Source organism: Gossypium raimondii, chromosome 2 (assembly GCF_025698545.1).
Source record: "Gossypium raimondii isolate GPD5lz chromosome 2, ASM2569854v1, whole genome shotgun sequence".
Classification (NCBI taxonomy): Eukaryota; Viridiplantae; Streptophyta; class Magnoliopsida; order Malvales; family Malvaceae; genus Gossypium; species Gossypium raimondii.
The window spans coordinates 40,619,256-40,637,447 of NC_068566.1; the positions used below are offsets into that span (position 1 = coordinate 40,619,256).

At 31.5% G+C, this 18,192-nt stretch overlaps 2 protein-coding genes across 2 annotated transcripts; one reads left to right on the forward strand and one right to left on the reverse strand.

The window, feature by feature from the left end:
• The first annotated feature begins 5,101 nt into the window (after nucleotides 1-5,101).
• On the forward strand, nucleotides 5,102-7,408 carry LOC105788782 (pentatricopeptide repeat-containing protein At3g46790, chloroplastic). Its single transcript, XM_012615823.2, has one exon. The coding sequence runs from the start codon at nucleotides 5,171-5,173 to the stop codon at nucleotides 7,124-7,126; it is 1,956 nt and encodes a 651-aa protein (XP_012471277.1). The 5' UTR covers nucleotides 5,102-5,170; the 3' UTR covers nucleotides 7,127-7,408.
• Nucleotides 7,409-13,798: 6,390 nt separating this feature from the next.
• On the reverse strand, nucleotides 13,799-17,972 carry LOC105788783 (autophagy-related protein 23). The gene is made up of 15 exons (XM_012615825.2): nucleotides 17,727-17,972; nucleotides 17,497-17,584; nucleotides 17,365-17,411; nucleotides 16,879-16,968; nucleotides 16,721-16,774; nucleotides 16,385-16,462; nucleotides 16,228-16,296; nucleotides 15,999-16,154; nucleotides 15,789-15,915; nucleotides 15,486-15,526; nucleotides 15,035-15,124; nucleotides 14,832-14,936; nucleotides 14,547-14,693; nucleotides 14,271-14,380; nucleotides 13,799-14,181 (listed from the first exon to the last, which is right to left on the reverse strand). Exons 1-15 carry the CDS (start codon nucleotides 17,760-17,762, stop codon nucleotides 14,109-14,111), a joined length of 1,311 nt encoding a protein of 436 aa, XP_012471279.2. The 5' UTR covers nucleotides 17,763-17,972; the 3' UTR covers nucleotides 13,799-14,108.
• Nucleotides 17,973-18,192: the final 220 nt, after the last annotated feature.

Below are 18,192 nucleotides of genomic sequence, written 5' to 3' on the forward strand. Positions count from 1 at the left end.
ATATCTCATTATTTATAATTCCATTACTTACATCGTTTCTTCTATGAGAAACTAGACTCAATAAGCTTTAATTTCATATTTTATTCATCCTCTAATTCAATTTCAAAATTATGGTGATTTTTCAGATTTAGTCCACTGCTGCTGTCCAAAACTGTTTTAGTGCAAGATGTTTATTACCATTTTTCCCCTAAGCTTTTAATAAATGGTAATTTCGTCCCTGCTCAATTAACCTCTCAATTGAGCTGATTTTTCTCAATTAACACTTTATTCTATCACTTTAAACTACTTTATAACCTTTGGGAATCAAAATTTTAGTACTAGACTTTAATTCCAACTTTTTCACAATTAGGTCCTAAAAATCAATTTCTATTGAAATTACCTAAGAAAATCATCTCATAAACAAATTAAAGGTTCAATTTCATGCTATTTCATCATAAACTTACAGCACTCAAACATGGTGACTTTCAATTTCATCCATGAAATAAAAAACTAATGAATTTACTAGTAGAACCTAGTTGTAAAAGTCTTAAAAGCACAAAAATTACAAGAAAAAGGCAATCAGTAACTCACTTGGTGCAAAAATTATGAAATACCAGCTTAAAGAACCCCTCCTATGGCATTTTGGCTGATGAGAATGAAGAGAAATCTCAAGAAATCTAGATATTTCCACATTAGTCCTAATTTTATTTAGTTAATTATGCAATATTCCAATTTTGCCCTTAAATCACCCATTTTCTTGCTGATTTCATGCCCTTGCCGTCCAGTCCAAATAAATTCTGGGTCTAATTTTCTTTTAAATCCTTCCTCATTAGACACTTAAGCTATTTAATCATCCCAGCCACTTTTACACCTTTTTCAATTTAGTCCTTTTCATTTAATTGACTACCAAAACATTAAAATTTTGTAATGAAATTTTAATACCACATTACTAACATTCCATAAATATTTATAAAAATATTTCTGACTCAATTTTTCAAGATTGAGGTCTCAATACCTTGTTTTTACCCAATTTCTTCAATAATTTCTTTTTCTAACTAACCACTAAATCGGTAAAATTTTTCTATCGATATTTTCATATGATTTTCCTATCATATCAATATTCATGCAAAAATATTAAATAAATTTATCTTTAAATCGGACTTGTGGTTACAAAATCACTGTCCCGATAACCTTAAATTTAGGCCATTACAACTTTTTTTTACTGTAGAAATTTTTGGGGTATTGCAGGCCCCAAACCCCTCATATAACATGAAGGGAGTGATAACCCTAGAGGAATACTAGAGTATGTTGTCCACCCCACTCCTACTCTAAGTAGGAAGTTGTTTTTCTATTTGAAATAAATCACTACAACTTAATAAGGGTTTTACATTCTCTTCTTATAAATAGATGGCACCAGAAGAGCTATTAGCACAACTTTAAGAGATTTTTACTCTGCCGAAAAATAGAGAAAATTTATTCTCAACTATCAAATATATTTTTCCAGAATGACAACTCTACCAGTTTCTATTAAAAAGAGAGAATTTTCGTTTTCACCCTAAATAAAAGGAGAAAAACTTTTTTCTAATTATGTGTTTCAATTCAATTGGTTCGAGCCTACACTCAAAGAAGTTTGTGGTACAAGAATAGCAGAAAAGGTCGTTCGGTTGAAAGTCGGGAACATCTAGAATCTGTCCCGCTTAAAGCATAGGTACTCTTTTTTGGAAAAAGTTTATTGTTATAAATATTACAAATCGAATTGGTTTTCAGAATTTTAACTTTTTGCTTAGATAGAAAACCATTTTTTAAACCAGAATTTTCCAACATAATCCTAACTGGATGTTGCACTATGTACGCGTGACTTGTATATTTAGTGTAAGTGAAAGTTTGAGTTCAAATAGATAAGAAATTGAAAGTTGGTGTGTTAGGTATACGACTTTTGCAATATGTAGCTTGTTGAAATAAAAAAAATGAATTGCATGTAGAACCAAATGAACATAAATGGGTGGAAATGATAAAGTTAGAGAAATGGGTCAATTCTCAAATTAATGTATTTTCTCACTAAGTATAGAAATGACTTGAGAATTAATTTAAGGTTTTGACTTATTAATTAATTAATTAATTAATTAAATTATTGAAATTAAAAATAGAATTAAATTAATTAGTTATTGTGAATTTGTTGAATATGGAAATTAAATATATTTCCCATAGATTCTTTTACGGTAAAGTTGTCATAACTTTAACGGAACTAGAATTGCGTTGAGAAAATTATTTAATTAAAAAATTAATTCATGCAATTAAATTAATTAATTAATAATATTTATTTTGGGAAATAGAAAAGATGTATTGGGTTTAATTAAATTATAAAATGTTGGTTAAAAGTTCAAAAAACACTTATAATTGGACCTAATACAAGATAGACTTAATTCCCCTCATATTACATGTGAAGGGCGACAACCCTAGTGTATCTAACTAAGGTATGCCATCCCCCTCTTCTAATTAGACTAGAAGACTATTTTTCTATTAAATAAATATTATTTATTTTCTAAGTATAAATTTTATTTTCTTGAAATCACAATTCTACTAATTTCTCTTGAGAGAGAATTACTTTCCTACTGAAAGTAATATATCGTTTATGGTTCTATATTTGGTTCGTGATTGCTCAAGCTCACACTTGAAGCAGTTCATGGTACGAGAATAATGGAGAAGATCATTCGGTTGGAAGTTGGGAACATTTAGGATCCATCTTGCTCAAAGCACTAACACTTTTCGAGTAAAGTTTATTACTATAAATATCACAAACTGGCTCGATTTTCAAAATTTTAATTTTTTGCTATTAAAAAAACATTTTTTAAACCAGATTTTTCCAACAAGAATATGACAAGGTTCTTAGGTTATCTGCACTCTTGGGATGTTCCAAAGAGCTTGACTTGGTGGATCAGATATAAAAGTAGTTAAATGGTTTTCCTCTTAACCTTTTCCTATTAACACTAAGTGCTTCTCCATTCTTTCTGAAATATAGTGAGCTCTTCTTCACTATTTACCATCACCATTACCAACAAAAACTCTTCATCATTCCATAATAACCATTAATTCCATTGTAACTGAAATTTATTTCATTATTCCTATTTATTGCCAATTTTTTAACTCTCATTTTGAGACATTATAAATAGGAGCCATTCATAACTGGTGAAAGGACTTTGGGGACTTTAGAATTCTGGATCCCAAAGTCCTCTCTAAGATTCTCTTGACTTATTTTCTTTGCTTAACCTTATCGTTAGCCACATTTCCTTTTCTCCACCTTACCAATCACAACCTGTCGCTGCGTTCAGTGTTATCGAATTTGCTTCAGTCTTCCTCTCCGCCTTCTTCTGGTACATCTTGTTCACTTGTTTGTAACGTTTCCATTTGCAAAGCCAACTTTTCCATTCAAGATCATTAGAAATGTGGATATTCTCTTCATGATGAAGTCTACTCCACCAGAGATAGTTAATTGGACATCCACAAAGTAGATGATCAATGTTTTCCTCGTGATTGTTACAAAAAGAGCATGCAAGATCTACCACCGTACCTCGACCACATAGGATAGCTTTGGTGGAGAGAATGCTAAGATTGCATTTCCACATAAGGATTTTCAACTTGGAAGAAGGAGGAGAGAGGATATAAATCTTCCAAATGGTTGACCAAAGAAGCTTGCTATCTTCACAAGTAAACGGTCTCCTATCATCTGCAAAATTGTAACAACTAGAAAGAATGAAGACTTCATTCTTTGATCTAGACTAACAAATTGTATCCCAATCGAATGCATGACTTAGTGAATGAGTGCTGAAGAATCGATTGAAGACCTCAATGGGAAGTTTGATGAAGAGCTGGGTGACAACTTTTGTTCCTATCTTCTTTAACTTGTTGGAAAGTTTTCTCATCCTCACCTAGTATAATTGGTCCTAAAATAAGATGCCTAGGTGCACCAAGTTCAAACCAATTATCAATCTAGATTCTAATAGTTTAACCATATTTAACGACCTAATGTAAGCCTTTTTGAAAGAGTTTGTTTATTTGTCTAAGGTCACTCCAAGTGACAGAGACACTTCATTGCATGATCTGTTGGGTCCGCTTTGGGTATATTTAGAGATAAGATTTTAAGCTTAGAGTTTGTTATTCTCGTGGAGAAATTTTTACATAAGTTTTAGTAAGAGTGCCTAGTTAAGAGGTCTAAATATTTTTATCCCGAGGCTAGTGTTTATTTTATCTTATTTATCCATATTATAATTATTAATACATATTTTATTATTTTATATCTAAAAATTATAAAATATGTTTATTTATTATTGAATTTTGTATTGTTCTTGCATATATTTCATGAAAGAGTTTATTTATTTATTTATTTTTGAAAGAACTTGAAAGAGTTTATTAACTCTAAACAAAGGAATACAAACACATATAAGTTAAAATCAACAAACACAAAGTACAATTTTAAAATTTTAAGGAATACAAACCAAACATAAAAAAGCTTTAAAATGAACAAATAAATATCAATATCGTAAGAATTAAATCGGTGTTTGGATTGATCAAATCATCGATTTTCGGTTCAACTGCTTAACCCCAATTCAACCATTACAAAATAAAATATCAAATAATTTTAAAAAGAAAATAATAATAATAAACATAAATAATAATGGAAATATAACAACAAAATTTAATATTTAAACTAGCTTAAATATAGTTCAAATTATTTTAAATTTATTAAATAATTTTTATCGATTTACTAATTTTATATTAATTAAATTGATTAAATCATTAATTCTCGATTCAACCACGAATCCGAAATGAAAATAAACAAAGATAATTATATGGTAAATAAAGAGGGAGCTAAGAATCGCACAACCCATCCTCGTATTTGTATTGTCTTCAAAATTGTTTGTACATGAGGAATAGTAAAAAAAAATATTTATTTTAGCTTTCAAATATTTATAATTTGATTTTTATTTTATCCCGAACCTAATTTAAAATTCATATTTTAGAAAAATCAGCATGAATGGGATATTATCTCACGTGATACCCACGTGATACAGAAGAGAAAAATCTAAGCCTTAAAAAAGGTTTGTGCAACAAAAAATCAAATGTGAGAGAGAGAGAGATCAGTCTTCAAAAGAAAAAAGTGAACAAAATAGAAGACCCTGGGATTTGAGTACTGATGTGGGCGTTTCACACTCCCCAGCCAACGCAACCACCGTCACTGTTCAACCCACCTCGTACGCCACCAAAGCTCCCTTCTTCTTCTCTCACCTTAAACCCCTCCATCTCTAATTCAACACCCAACCACAATCAACTTATCCAATCCTTATGCAAGCAAGGCGACCTTAAACAAGCTTTCAAGCTTCTTTCCCGAGAACCCAACCCTTCTCAAAGGACTTACGAGGTCCTTATCCTGTCATGCGCCGACCAAAACTCCCTTTCCCTCGCTCAATCCCTTCATTCCCATATTTCCGAAAATGGGTTCGACCAAGATCCTTTCTTGGTTACCAAACTTATATCCATGTACGCTGCTTTGGATTCTCTGGACGATGCTCGCAAGGTGTTCGATAAAACGCGTAAGAGAACGATTTTTGTTTGGAATGCGCTTTTTCGAGCGCTTACTTTGGCTGGTTTCGGGGAAGAAGTTTTGGGTTTGTATAGAAAGATGAATAGGATTGGACTTCCGTCGGATAGATTTACTTATACTTATGTGCTGAAAGCTTGTGTTGCTTCTGAATGTATGGTTTCGCTTTTAAATAAAGGGAAAGAGATTCATGCTCATATTTTAAGACATGGGTTGGAAGGATATGTTCATATTATGACTACTTTGGTGGATATGTATGCAAGGTTCGGTTGCGTTGCGCATGCGAGTTTTGTTTTTGAGAAGATGCCTGTGAGGAATGTGGTTTCTTGGAGTGCGATGATGGCCTGTTATGCGAAAAATGGGAAGCCGTTTGAGGCATTGGAGCTTTTTAGGGAAATGATGATTGAGACTCAGGATTCGGCTCCGAATTCGGTTACTATGGTTAGTGTTCTTCAAGCTTGTGCAGCTCTGTCGGCTTTGGAACAAGGGAAGTTGGTTCATGCTTATATCCTTAGGAGAGGGCTTGATTCGGTTTTGCCCGTTATCAGTGCTCTTATTACAATGTATGCTCGATGTGGTGAGCTGGAATTAGGACAACGGATTTTTGACCGAATGGAGAAAAGGGATGTTGTGTCATGGAATTCGTTGATTTCGAGTTACGGTCTTCATGGATATGGGAAGAAAGCAATGCAAATTTTCCAGGAGATGATTCATCAAGGTGTTTCCCCAAGTTCTATAACTTTTGTCAGTGTTTTAGGAGCATGCAGCCATGCTGGTCTTGTTGAAGAAGGAAAAAAGTTGTTTGATTCAATGCGTAAAGAACATGGAATACATCCAAGCGTTGAGCACTATGCTTGTATGGTCGATCTTCTCGGTCGTGCCAATAGGTTAGAGGAGGCAGCTAAGATTATAGATGAAATGCGGATCGAACCCGGGGCCAAGGTTTGGGGTTCACTTCTTGGCTCATGTAGGATTCATTGTAATGTAGAGCTAGCAGAGAGAGCTAGCCATAGGCTATTTCAACTTGAACCCCATAGTGCTGGCAACTATGTACTCCTAGCTGATATTTATGCAGAAGCTGAGATGTGGGACGATGTAAAGCGAGTGAGGAAGCTACTCGAAACTCGCTCGCTGCAAAAAGTTGCAGGAAGAAGTTGGATTGAAGTGAGAAGGAAAATGTACTCATTCGTCTCTGTTGACGAGCCCAACCCTCAGATCGAACTGATCCAATCATTGTTGATTAAACTGGCTGCTGAGATGAAGGAGAAGGGATACTCACCGCAAACGAAAGTCGTGCTGTATGATCTCGATGAAAGCGAAAAGGAACGGATCCTATTGGGTCACAGCGAGAAACTAGCGGTCGCATTTGGGCTGATCAACACGAAAAAAGGGGAAACCATTAGGATAACCAAGAATTTGAGGCTGTGTGAAGACTGCCACTCGTTTACAAAATTCATTTCCAAGTTTTCAAACAAAGAGATTCTGGTTCGTGATGTGAATCGGTTTCACCATTTCCAGAATGGGGTTTGTTCATGTGGGGATTATTGGTAGTAGAACTGTTTGTGGGATGGGCTTCCCATTTAGGTTTGCCTGAAATTTGAGAGGATTTAGGATAATATATTAGGCTAAAAAAATAGGCTTGGACAAAAAAATTAGACCCGTTTAAAACATAGGTCGAGCTCAGGCTTAAACATTCAAGGCTTGAGCTTGGTTCGGCCCAGCTTGTTTTTAAGTTTATAATACTTTATATTGTGTTATTTTTTATATTATGTAATTTATAACACATAAAAATAATAATTTTGTATTAAATATATAATACTACTCTTATGTAAATATTTTTTTTGGCGAAAAAGACAAATGAAACATATTAAACAGTCAATATGAAAGTTTGAAACTCTAGCAATTTCAACAGTCACTGCTATCGTTTTTGGAATTTTTGCAAATACTTGTAAAGCTGAATTTTTCTCAGAAGCCATTTTTGCAAGACTATCTACAACTTGATTTCTCTCTTTGGGATATGCTTGATTTTCTATTGCTCCATAGTTTGTTAGGTTATATGGATTCTTCTAACCAAGGTCGAAGTTAATTTAGTCGAATGGATGTCTTAAAGAGCTTTGACCACCTCTAAATTGTCAGTGTGAATGGAAACTTTCTTGCATCCCTCCCTCTGAACAAAGGTTAGGCCATCTAAGATTCTTCACAGTTCGACATAAAAAACTGAACAAAAACCCAAATGCTAATTATATTCAATGATTCATTGCCCATCTTGCTTATACGCCACCCCTCGGACAACAACCCACTCTGCATCCAACTTAACAACGCCATCAATAAATAAATGAAACCAAGTACTTGTTGGATCATAATTGCGATCAAACTTGTGTTGTCCAAAAAGGTCTTGTTTGAGTGTTCCAAAGTATTATTTGACCAAACTTATTGAAGATTTGATGGTTTCATCACTCTTATGTAAATATTAAAATAATGTTAAAATAATTATACAAAAATTTTCAATAAAAAATAAAATAAAATAATTAAATATTTAATTAAAATAATATAAATATTTTTAAAAATTTAAAAATAATATGGGTAGAACTAAAATGAGCTTGGATTAGTTTTTTACAAATATGGTAAGTTTGAATAAAATTTTAGATCTATATTTCAGGTCAAACCGAATTTGAGCAAACATAAAATATGTTAATATCATATTTAAATTCGGTTTAGTCCAGGTCATGAATTAGTAGTAATAGCTATTTTCGCTTTTATTTATTTTTAAGTTTTGGAAAACAAGTCATAAAAACAACAGAGAGATCATAGATATATGTACAGCAGACCAGTAACCAAGTTTTGTTGGTTTCCCATGGTTGTGTTTTTTCTCCCATAATTTAATACTATGATTCAAATAAGCCTTAGTTATGTCGATTTTCTTGGTCGACTAAGAGGCGGATGATTTAATTTATTTATTTAAAAAATTTTGGAATTTAATGAAATTTTTAAAAATTTTAAAGGTTTAATTAAAATTATAAAAAATTCCAATGAGAAATTTCAAAATCTTTGAAGGCTAATAAAAATTTTAAAGGATTTAATGAAAATTTTTAAAATCTAGTCCTTTTATCTTTCGATATTTAATGATTTTGGCTTAGTTGATGACCAAAACTTGTCCTTCTTAGCACATTTCAAGGAGATGTTCTACAATTTCTTAGACGTTGGGAAGAGTCTGAGAAAAGTAGAGAACAAAATGGGCAATTAATCAATAGATAGGATCCCCTAAAGATTTATTTAAAAGGATTAACCTTAATTCTAAAAACAGAATTATGTGGATATTTTGATAAAAAAGATCAAGATAGTACATCTAGTTATATTCTTTAAAAATTAAATTATGTGATATTAGATATTTAGAAGATTTTTCTAAAAATTTCTTCATGAATATCAAAATTAAAAATGAAAATATAGAATTTTGGAAAACTAATATTTTCATAAATTACCCCACCTTGGGATGAGATATGTATAAACAAATATATATCTTATTTAGAGAAGCACAAGAAAATATTTGGTCTTCCTATAGAAAATTTAGATTCCATAGGTAATAGGATAAACTTTGCAAGAGAAAGAATAACTTTACATTGTTTACAAAGTAAAGTCGCTAAACAAGTTAAGCATAAATTAAGTGATAAATATTGTAATAAAATATTAGAAAATGAGTGGAAATTTGGTTGTAAACACATATATCCTAATACTTATAGAAAGCGTAAAAATATAAATTAAGAAAATGGAAACCGGTAATAAAAATTCTCGGTAAAAATCAAAAAGTTGTTAGGAAAAAACTCCTAAACCAAATAAACAAATTTGTAAATGTTTTATATGTGATGAAGAAGGTCACATAGCTAGTAATTGTCCTAACAAAGGAAAAATGCTAGGAAAATGATTAAAAGTCTTGAAGAACAAGATTTAGAAATATGCTTTCAAAAGGAAATAAATCTCGATGAGATATTATATTTAATTAATATCGTAAATGATTCGATAATAATGATGAATATATATTTATGTTCAATATAGGAAGTAGTTCTAATAATCAATTAGAAGAAATTCCTAATTCGAAAATTAGGATATTAAATTAAGAAATTTAATCGGAGAAGAAAAGACTTTTCGATGAAATGATAGAAAAGGTTAATAAAATCATATTTCTAAAGAAGAAATATATAAAATCTCTAAGTTTAAAATATGGACTCAGAGAAATATAGAAAAAATTAGCGGTAACACAGTCGCTAAAGATACAAGAGGAGGATTAACAGAAATCCCTCTCTTTACTAAAGATAAAATTAAGAGGATTAAAAAGAAATATCCTCGGGTTAGATATATACATTTGGGCATTATTATGATTACTATTAGAGCCTTATTTAGGAGAGGTCATGATATTCCTATAATAGCGGTTCTTTTAGATAAAAGATTTGAAAATCCAATAAAGCACTTATTGGAGGCATTCAGTCTAATTTACATACAGGAGTAATAGGATTTAAAGTTAAACAAAATTACTTTATTTCTATTACAGACCCTTTAATAGAAGAGTGTCTTTGCCTTAGAATTCAGACAAAAAATTCTAATATAAATGACTTAGCAGAAGATCTAGCAATCAGTTGGACTTCTATTAATGAATATACAAATACGGCAGAAGTAGAAATAAAAGAGATTAATAACAAAATTATTGAACTCTTTGAACCAAACAAGTTTACTACTGAAATACAGCCAAAATTATTAGATTTAAGAGATCTATCAATACCAAGAGATCGGATGATGGAAAAAATTAATAGTTCTAGTACTTCTAAACCAGTAAGTACAATAGAATACATGTCATCGTGTAATAAATTATATTTTAAAACAATTGTATAACAAATACAAATGAAAATTTAGTTCTACCCTCTAGTTCTCAACCGTAAGAAGAAGAGGATAATATCAAGACAAATAAACACCAATAGGAATTAAAACTGCTCAAATTCCTATATTTCCTCTCGAACCTAGTAATAATTCTAGGAAAACTAGGATGGAAGATATTCAAACTTCAACAATTGATAAAAGTCAAAAGTTGGAATAAATATCAAATTACATTCCAATTTAGAAAATATAAAATATATTCTCTAAATGCTTTAATAGATACTTGGAGCTACAATCAGAAGTTGTAGAATTAATGCGATTCTCAGAAAAATGGGAATTAATGAAAAACCTATAAAGGGAATAAATGGTAGTAAAACCATTATAAATTATAAAGCTAAAAATATACAAATTTACATAAACAATGTTAGATTTGTGATTCCTAAAATAGTATGTTTTCTTAATATGCAAGGAGATATATTATTAGGTAATAATTTTATTTGTAGACATTTACCTTTTACTATTGATAAACATTCTATTTGATTATGAGTAGACCTGTCCATGGGCCGGGCGGCCCGGCCCGGCCCGCCGGTCCTCTCGAAATATGGGAGGGTTTGGGTAAAAATATAGGCCCGAAATACGGGCTTGGGCAAAATTTTAGGCCCGTTTAAAAAATGGGCCGAGCCTCGAGCAAGATTTTTTTTGCCCAGGCCCGGCCCGGCCCGAAAAATATTAAATATATATTTTTTATTTTTAAAATATAACAGTTTTTTATTTTAAGTTTATTTACTTTCATTTCCTTGACTAGTGTTACAAAATAATAATAATAAAACATCAAGTTTGTTTTACTAATCAAATGTTAGATTTTGTTACAACAATTAATACAATTAATAATTTGATAAATTTACTAATCAAATGTTAGATTTTATTACAACAATTAATACAATTAATACAATTAATAATTTGATAAATTTACTAATCAAATGTTAGATTTTATTACAACAATTAATACAATTAACAATTAATAATTTGATAATTATACTAACAATTAATTTTAATAACAATTAGTTTTAATTTTATTAAAAAAACTAATTTTAATTAAAAGCGGTCGGGTCGGGCGGGCTCGGCCCCATATTTTTTCTTCGGCCGGGCTCAGGCAAAATCTCGTGCCCATATTTCGGGCAGGCCGGGCCCTGCCTAGTAAACGGCTGAAAATTTTTTGTGGGCCCGGCCCGGCCCATGGACAGGTCTAATTATGAGTAAAAGAAGATTTTGTGGAAATTCCACTTGAAAATAATAATAAAATTGTGTGTAATAAAAATTTTACACTCATTAAAAATTAATTAGTTTAAAAATATTTGTGATTTTTTGAGCAGGCCTTTTAATAGATAGAGGTAAAAACCCTCTAAAGAAAATAGTCGGTGAATGGACTACTGTTCACAAAAAGCCCAACAAAGGGAAAGCAGAATCAAACTCCAAAAAAGAATTTGTACCTGCACAAATACCATTTTATCCTAACCAATGATATTATGTGTCTTATCCAATGGCAAACCAACTACTTGGACCAAATGTTTTAAAATATCTAATGGTAAACCAACCAGTTGAAAATAGTTTTTCAAAATTGGTGTGTCAATCACCAATGTCCCAAGATCCATATTTAGCATCACAAACCAGTTATGCTGATATGATGAAAGGATCAGAAAATTTGTTAAAAAACAACAAATTGAAGAAGAAAAAGAAATTTCACAAATAAAAGATTTTTATAATCCCGGTTTATCACCGTAAAATTATAATTTTATAAATGAGATATGAAAACCCATATTTCAAATCAAAGAGCTAATTTCGTAAGAGCTCTTACTAAATTTTCACAATTTTAGTTTGAAAAACAACTAAAGAAAATGAAATTGAAGATTGACTATTAAAATCAATTTTATATCGAGATTGGGATGAATTCCAACTCTTTATGATGGATATTAAGGAGATAAACAATCTTCTTGATATTTTTCAATATTTTATTCATAAGGAAAACATAATCCTCTTATGAATAAAGTATTTAGAATCTGTTTATATAACAAATCTAGACATGATTTGTCCATTGGAAATATTCAACAAAATCAATGATATGATCTCGCAATCGCAGAATCAATTTAGAAAAAAATTTTGAACATTTTCTCCAATCTTATGTTTTACCAATTTTATTGGAAATAGTATTTCAACTATAAAATTTAGATTGGATCATGAACCATTTGATATAATAAGTATTGAATGGGATTTGTTAGAGAAATGAAAATAACATTTCATCTCCGAGTAAGGGTATAAATAGTCTTGTTGATATGACTTCTTTTATTTTGGTAAATTATATAAAAAGTTAGTAATGCAGAAGAAAGAGTAAATACTTCAAGTGAAGTAAAAATTTAGACTTAAACTATGAGTCTAAAGAAATATTAACTAATATTAATAATAAATTAGAACAAAGTTATCAATAATAATAATGAGTCCGATGTAGATTTAAGTCCTTTATACTATGATAATGGTAAGGATAATATTTTAGTTTTATCTCAAGAAGAAAACACTTCTTCGATGAATCAACATCTATGTTAAAAATTATAAAAATATAAAAACGGAAAAAGATGATAAACAAAAGAATATAATTTCATCCTATAAAACTCTTATAGAACATTGGAAAGAAAAATTTACTAATAGTAATGGTCAACTTGAAAGAGTTGAATATTTAAAATTAATAGAAGAACTTTATGAAAACATAAAGATCTATTTAGTATATTTAATTATCATTATATGTTAAAATATGATGATAGTAGTAGTTCAAGTAATTCGAAAACACATAATTATTTAAGAAACAATCGATGAAGAAAAAACTTCAACAGATTAGGATGAAGATATAAAAGTCTCAACTTATAATTCTGATGAAGAAGACACTTCATCTGAAGAAGATGAAAATATAGAAATTCCAAAACCCATGGATACTGAACCAACATATCCTTATGGAAAAGAACAAAATTGAATGGGAGGTGGAATCAATTGAATCTATAATTTTCGATTTATTTGAATATTCAATCATCTTATAAATTTAATGAACAGAAAATTCAGCTAATAAATATAAAATAATAAAAATAAGGAAAATAAGGACATATATTTTAAAAATCAGAAGAAAAAATATATATTTACAAAAAAGGGGGAAAGAAGGCTATATTTACGACGACAACAACAACAAAATCGAAGTTTAATGAAAAACTCGAATTTTCTGTTAATGAAATCTAAAAGTAATAAAAAATTTTAATTGATTTTGGTTTTTCTTTTATCAATTTTGACCAGTTTACTAATTTTTCAATTCAATTTATACAATTAAACCGTCAAAACAGCACATATGATTAAACTGTTGGATTGACTAATTTTTGATGAAATCAACCAATCCAGTCTAGTTTTTTACAACCTCGCTCATGAAGAAATATCTCTGTGAAATACATTTTTCCTGTAATTCATCTTTTGTTGTTCGAATTACACTTAAAAGAAGCAGTACATACACTACCTGTCTCGTAAAAATAATGAATGGCTCACATCACACCAAAAAGACTGCCTGCAGAAATTCAATCCTCTGCCCAAGAATCGGTTTCGAAAACAAATTACACCAAATGAAACTATGCTATTGCATTCGCTAGATGGTAATCGAGCCATCTTGCTTCATTTTGATGAGACTGCTTTCGATGTTTCGGAGAACTGGTTTGTAGCTGTGGCATTTCAAATGAAGTTTAGCATCTAGAATCTTGTCAGATATGAGTTCATAAGTCGTTAGGAAGAGGGAAAGGAAATATCTTACAGGCGTGCAAGACTGTTATATGCTAGCGTCGCTTGTTGGAGACGCGCTGAAAGCTGCATTACTTCAGCTGATAGTGAATCTGCTCTGCTCTGTTCTTGCACAAGTTGTCCCTAGAAAACGAATATATAGCACACAATCAGATAATGTATTATTATTATTTGAAGGCCAGAAGGCTGTTGGAAGCGGGAAAAAGTCATGTAATTGACCTAAGGTTCAACATAGAGTTCTAAAGTACGCAACACATGTCATAAGGTTTTCCCTCCGGAACAAACTAACCTTGAGGGAGAGAATTTCAGTTGTATTTCCCTGTGAACCAGTTTGAATAGCCCCAGAACCGTTTTTGGATAGCAAACTAGCCTGCTCTGTTCTCAAGTTATCTAGAATTCTACGAAGCTCTTCATTTTGCTTAAGACAGTCTTTAACCTGCAAATACTCGATGACTCGTTTATCAATCAAATAACACAATTGAAAACTAGAATAGTAAAGATTTATGTTGTTCATAAGAAAAGTTCATGAAAACGGTTTGCATAAATCGCACAGACTATATCAACTGATTTTTACCTGATTCTCCCACTGCTTTGCTGTGTTCATTGCCTCTTGATAAGAAGATGAGAGATTAGAATTTTCCTCAAAAAGCCTTTCTATCTCCGAAGATTGGTTATCAATCTGTCAATGCAAAAAGAGACTTTGCCTTAACATGGAAACTGCGATTTAAGTTTCCAACGCATATGGCATAACTACAAGGACTTGAGGAAAGGTTCTACCTCCATTAGAAGTTTTTGTCTGCTATTTTCAAGTCTCTCCACTGCTACTGCCATATCATGTAGCTGTTTCTCAAGCTTTTCTTTATCTTCCTGTGAAATACAGAAAAGGTTACCTTAGATGAAGCATAAGCCTCTTTCAAAATGAATCTACTATCAGTACATTAAATGATGAAACAACTACATTTTGTTTAGAAGCTGACCAGCAGTAGATAAACAAGATGAAATGAGGAGGTAGGAACTTGGAGGAAAATATTTTTCAAACCATGGAAACAACAAAAAGAGAAGAATTCTCCCATTTGGGTAGAAGGGGGAGTATGAATGTGTCTGCGTTAAGTTATCATAAAACTTTGGCACTACAAGATGCATGCCAAAGTTATTTATCATGACAAATCAAGGACATAAAATTCTTCTGAACAAATTAATCCTCAATAACTTAAAGGCAATATCTTACCACTGAAAATTCCTTGCGCATTCCTTTCTCAGAGGCTACTTCTGCATTGCAGAACACAGGAGTCATGGAAATAGTACATCAGGATTACTTATGTTTGATGGCAACTTAATATTCATGTGTTATAAAATAAAATATAGGTTTCAAATGGGGAAAACGAATGGAAAGGAGATTTTTATCCTTGATTTTAATTTTATGAAGTTACATGCCTAAACATGTACAGTTGTGGACACATGTTATTTTAAAACATCACTGGTGACACTCACAGTTTGTCCATGAAAACCCTTTTGAGTAAACAGTAATTACCTGAACTCCTTTTGGACATAGCAGTAAGTCTTTCTTCCAGTTCCTGCTTTTCTGATGTCAGGGCAGAAACCCGAGCTTGCTCCTCTGCTAATTGCTGTCGCTCTTGTTGCCTCAACGATGACTCTTGCTGTAATTCAGAAACCACCATGAGAGATCCACATAGGAACACTTCAAAAGGGACAAAGAAAAACAAACTAAGCTCATTGCAACCTGTAATTCAGACTTCAATCTAGCCAACTCATTTTCTAATGCTTGTACTTGATCTGGTGAACTCCCCATGGCATTTATTCCACTAAATGAATTGCTTATCAATTGTTGCTGCATTGAGTTGAGTTCAGCCCTCAAGGCTGCAGCATCTTCCTCAGCCTAAAGAAAGACAAACAGATAAGCTAAAAGCTAAGTCGTTTTCTTGCATCAAGAGTAGAAACTGCTCACTCACTCTGTATTGCTCATCTTCTGCCTCTTTCAGGCGTTTCTTGAGCATGCGAAGTTGGGCTGAGAGGTCCTCCTATACTAAAACAACAGACTGTAAGAAAATCATAAAATGAACAAGTTAGAGAACCCATATAACAAAAAATGCAAAAAGAGGCCCATACCCGCGCAACAACAGCAGCATCTTTCTCCATAGCAACATCTTTCAGAGCCTTTCTTAGAGATGGTACAGTATTCTGTTCCTGTAAATCAATAGAGTTTGAATATAAATAAGTATACCTGAGTGGAAGCATCACTATTCAAAAGTTTAAACCATACCATATTTACAGTCCTGAATTTGAATTAGAGTAGAAAGAAAGCAAACCAAACAACAGGGAAGAAACTTGTTAACAAAGATCACTGTCTGACAAACTTCACCACTTATACCCAATAAAAGAGTAAATTTGCAAAAGATGTAACTAGGAACCCATGGTATAAAAGATTGAGGTGCCTCAACTCACCAGATCATTAAACCGTGTTTGCAGTGTTTCATGCTCGGCTTCCTTAGCTTGAAGCTGAATCAGGAAAATAACAACAAATTCACATATTTGCAGGTTCTGATGGCTTAGTTTAGCTCAAACTCCAAGGATAAGATCTTAAAGCAAAATGATTATAGTACCTCCACAGATAACATCTGGTTATTTTCCTCTAATTCTGCATTTTTCTTCTGCAAGTCCTTTAGTTGAGATACTAAACCACTAATATCCACCTGCATTGCCAATTTAACAGCATGAGAATGATATATTCATCATACCGATATCATGCTAACAAAATGTCTATAATTTTAAATATTTTTTGTGTACTGAATGACTTTGATTTTTCCAAAAAAGCTCCTTATTTCAAAGCCACAAATTAAACCAGAACTTCCATCAAACTGTGCATAAGAATTTAAACCTAAGCTTCCATGAGACAGAAAAACTAATACTAAAATTACACCACGTGAAAAATAAAAATAAAAACATAATTTTTTTCCATCACTATTTAAGCATCCAAACAGACAATAAAGGATAAAATAAAAACTAAGGATATTTCATAGAATTGTTTTCAGCCAATAATTCAACAAATTCATCATTAAATTTTTTTTTAAAATAATGACAGAAAATACCTCAGAGAGTCGATTTTCGCTTTCTGATTTCTTCATGCCTTGAACATCTGCAAGCATAAAAAATAAAATGAACAAATTAGAATTTTTTTTAAATTTGGCGGAAAAATCGAATAAAAAATGGTAAAGGGAGACCATTAGGGATTGGAGCTTTGGTGAGATCCAATCCGGAAGAAGCTTTGCTGATTCTTTCGGCGGCTCTCTTTTGACGAATCTCCTCCAGCTATTCAAAATCATCACAGAAACAATCACTCAAAAATTAAAATAAATAAATGAATGTAATCAAAACTTGGAGTCAAATTAGAAGAAAATTCGATGAAAAAGAAAAAAAGCAAAATCAAAATGTTGGAAGAAATTACTCTTACCGTCCGTCGACCGAGGGAAGCATGGTGAGCGTTCATCGTTAAAAGAAAAGAAAAGAAAAGAAAAGAAAAGAAAGAATCACAATAAAATGTTCTTCTCCCCTTCTATTTATTTTCCTTTGAATGCAGGGAATTATATATATCTGGACGGGGGTTTTAACGGTTCTTCAATCTTTTAGGACTCAATTTGCTGATCTTCGCCAAAATATGTTTTTTTAACTTCAATTGGTTTGATTCAAATGGTTAGTCTTAATTTTACTTGTTTTTACTTTTTCATATGAAATATGTTTTTCTTTTTTCCGGAGTCATTTTGTTACGCTGAAATTTAATATTTAATATTATACTTTAATTTAGGCATAATGTGAAATTAAACCCTCAATGTTTACATCTTTTATCAATTTGGTTCTTTTTAACTGAATTTTGTTTTTAACCTTTTAAAAAAGTCGAATTTGACCATGACCTTCCAAAA

Excerpts from the sequence above, each read along its gene's own strand:
- LOC105788782 (XM_012615823.2), top strand. The coding sequence starts at position 5,171 with ATGTGGGCGTTTCACACTCCCCAGCCAACGCAACCACCGTCACTGTTC.
- LOC105788783 (XM_012615825.2), bottom strand. The coding sequence starts at position 17,762 with ATGAACGCTCACCATGCTTCCCTCGGTCGACGGACG. Across the intron at positions 16,775-16,878 it reads ACCAGATGTTATCTGTGGAG|CTTCAAGCTAAGGAAGCCGA; the intron begins GTACTATAATCA and ends TTCCTGATTCAG. Across the intron at positions 16,297-16,384 it reads ATGCTGCTGTTGTTGCGCGG|GAGGACCTCTCAGCCCAACT; the intron begins GTATGGGCCTCT and ends GTTTTAGTATAG.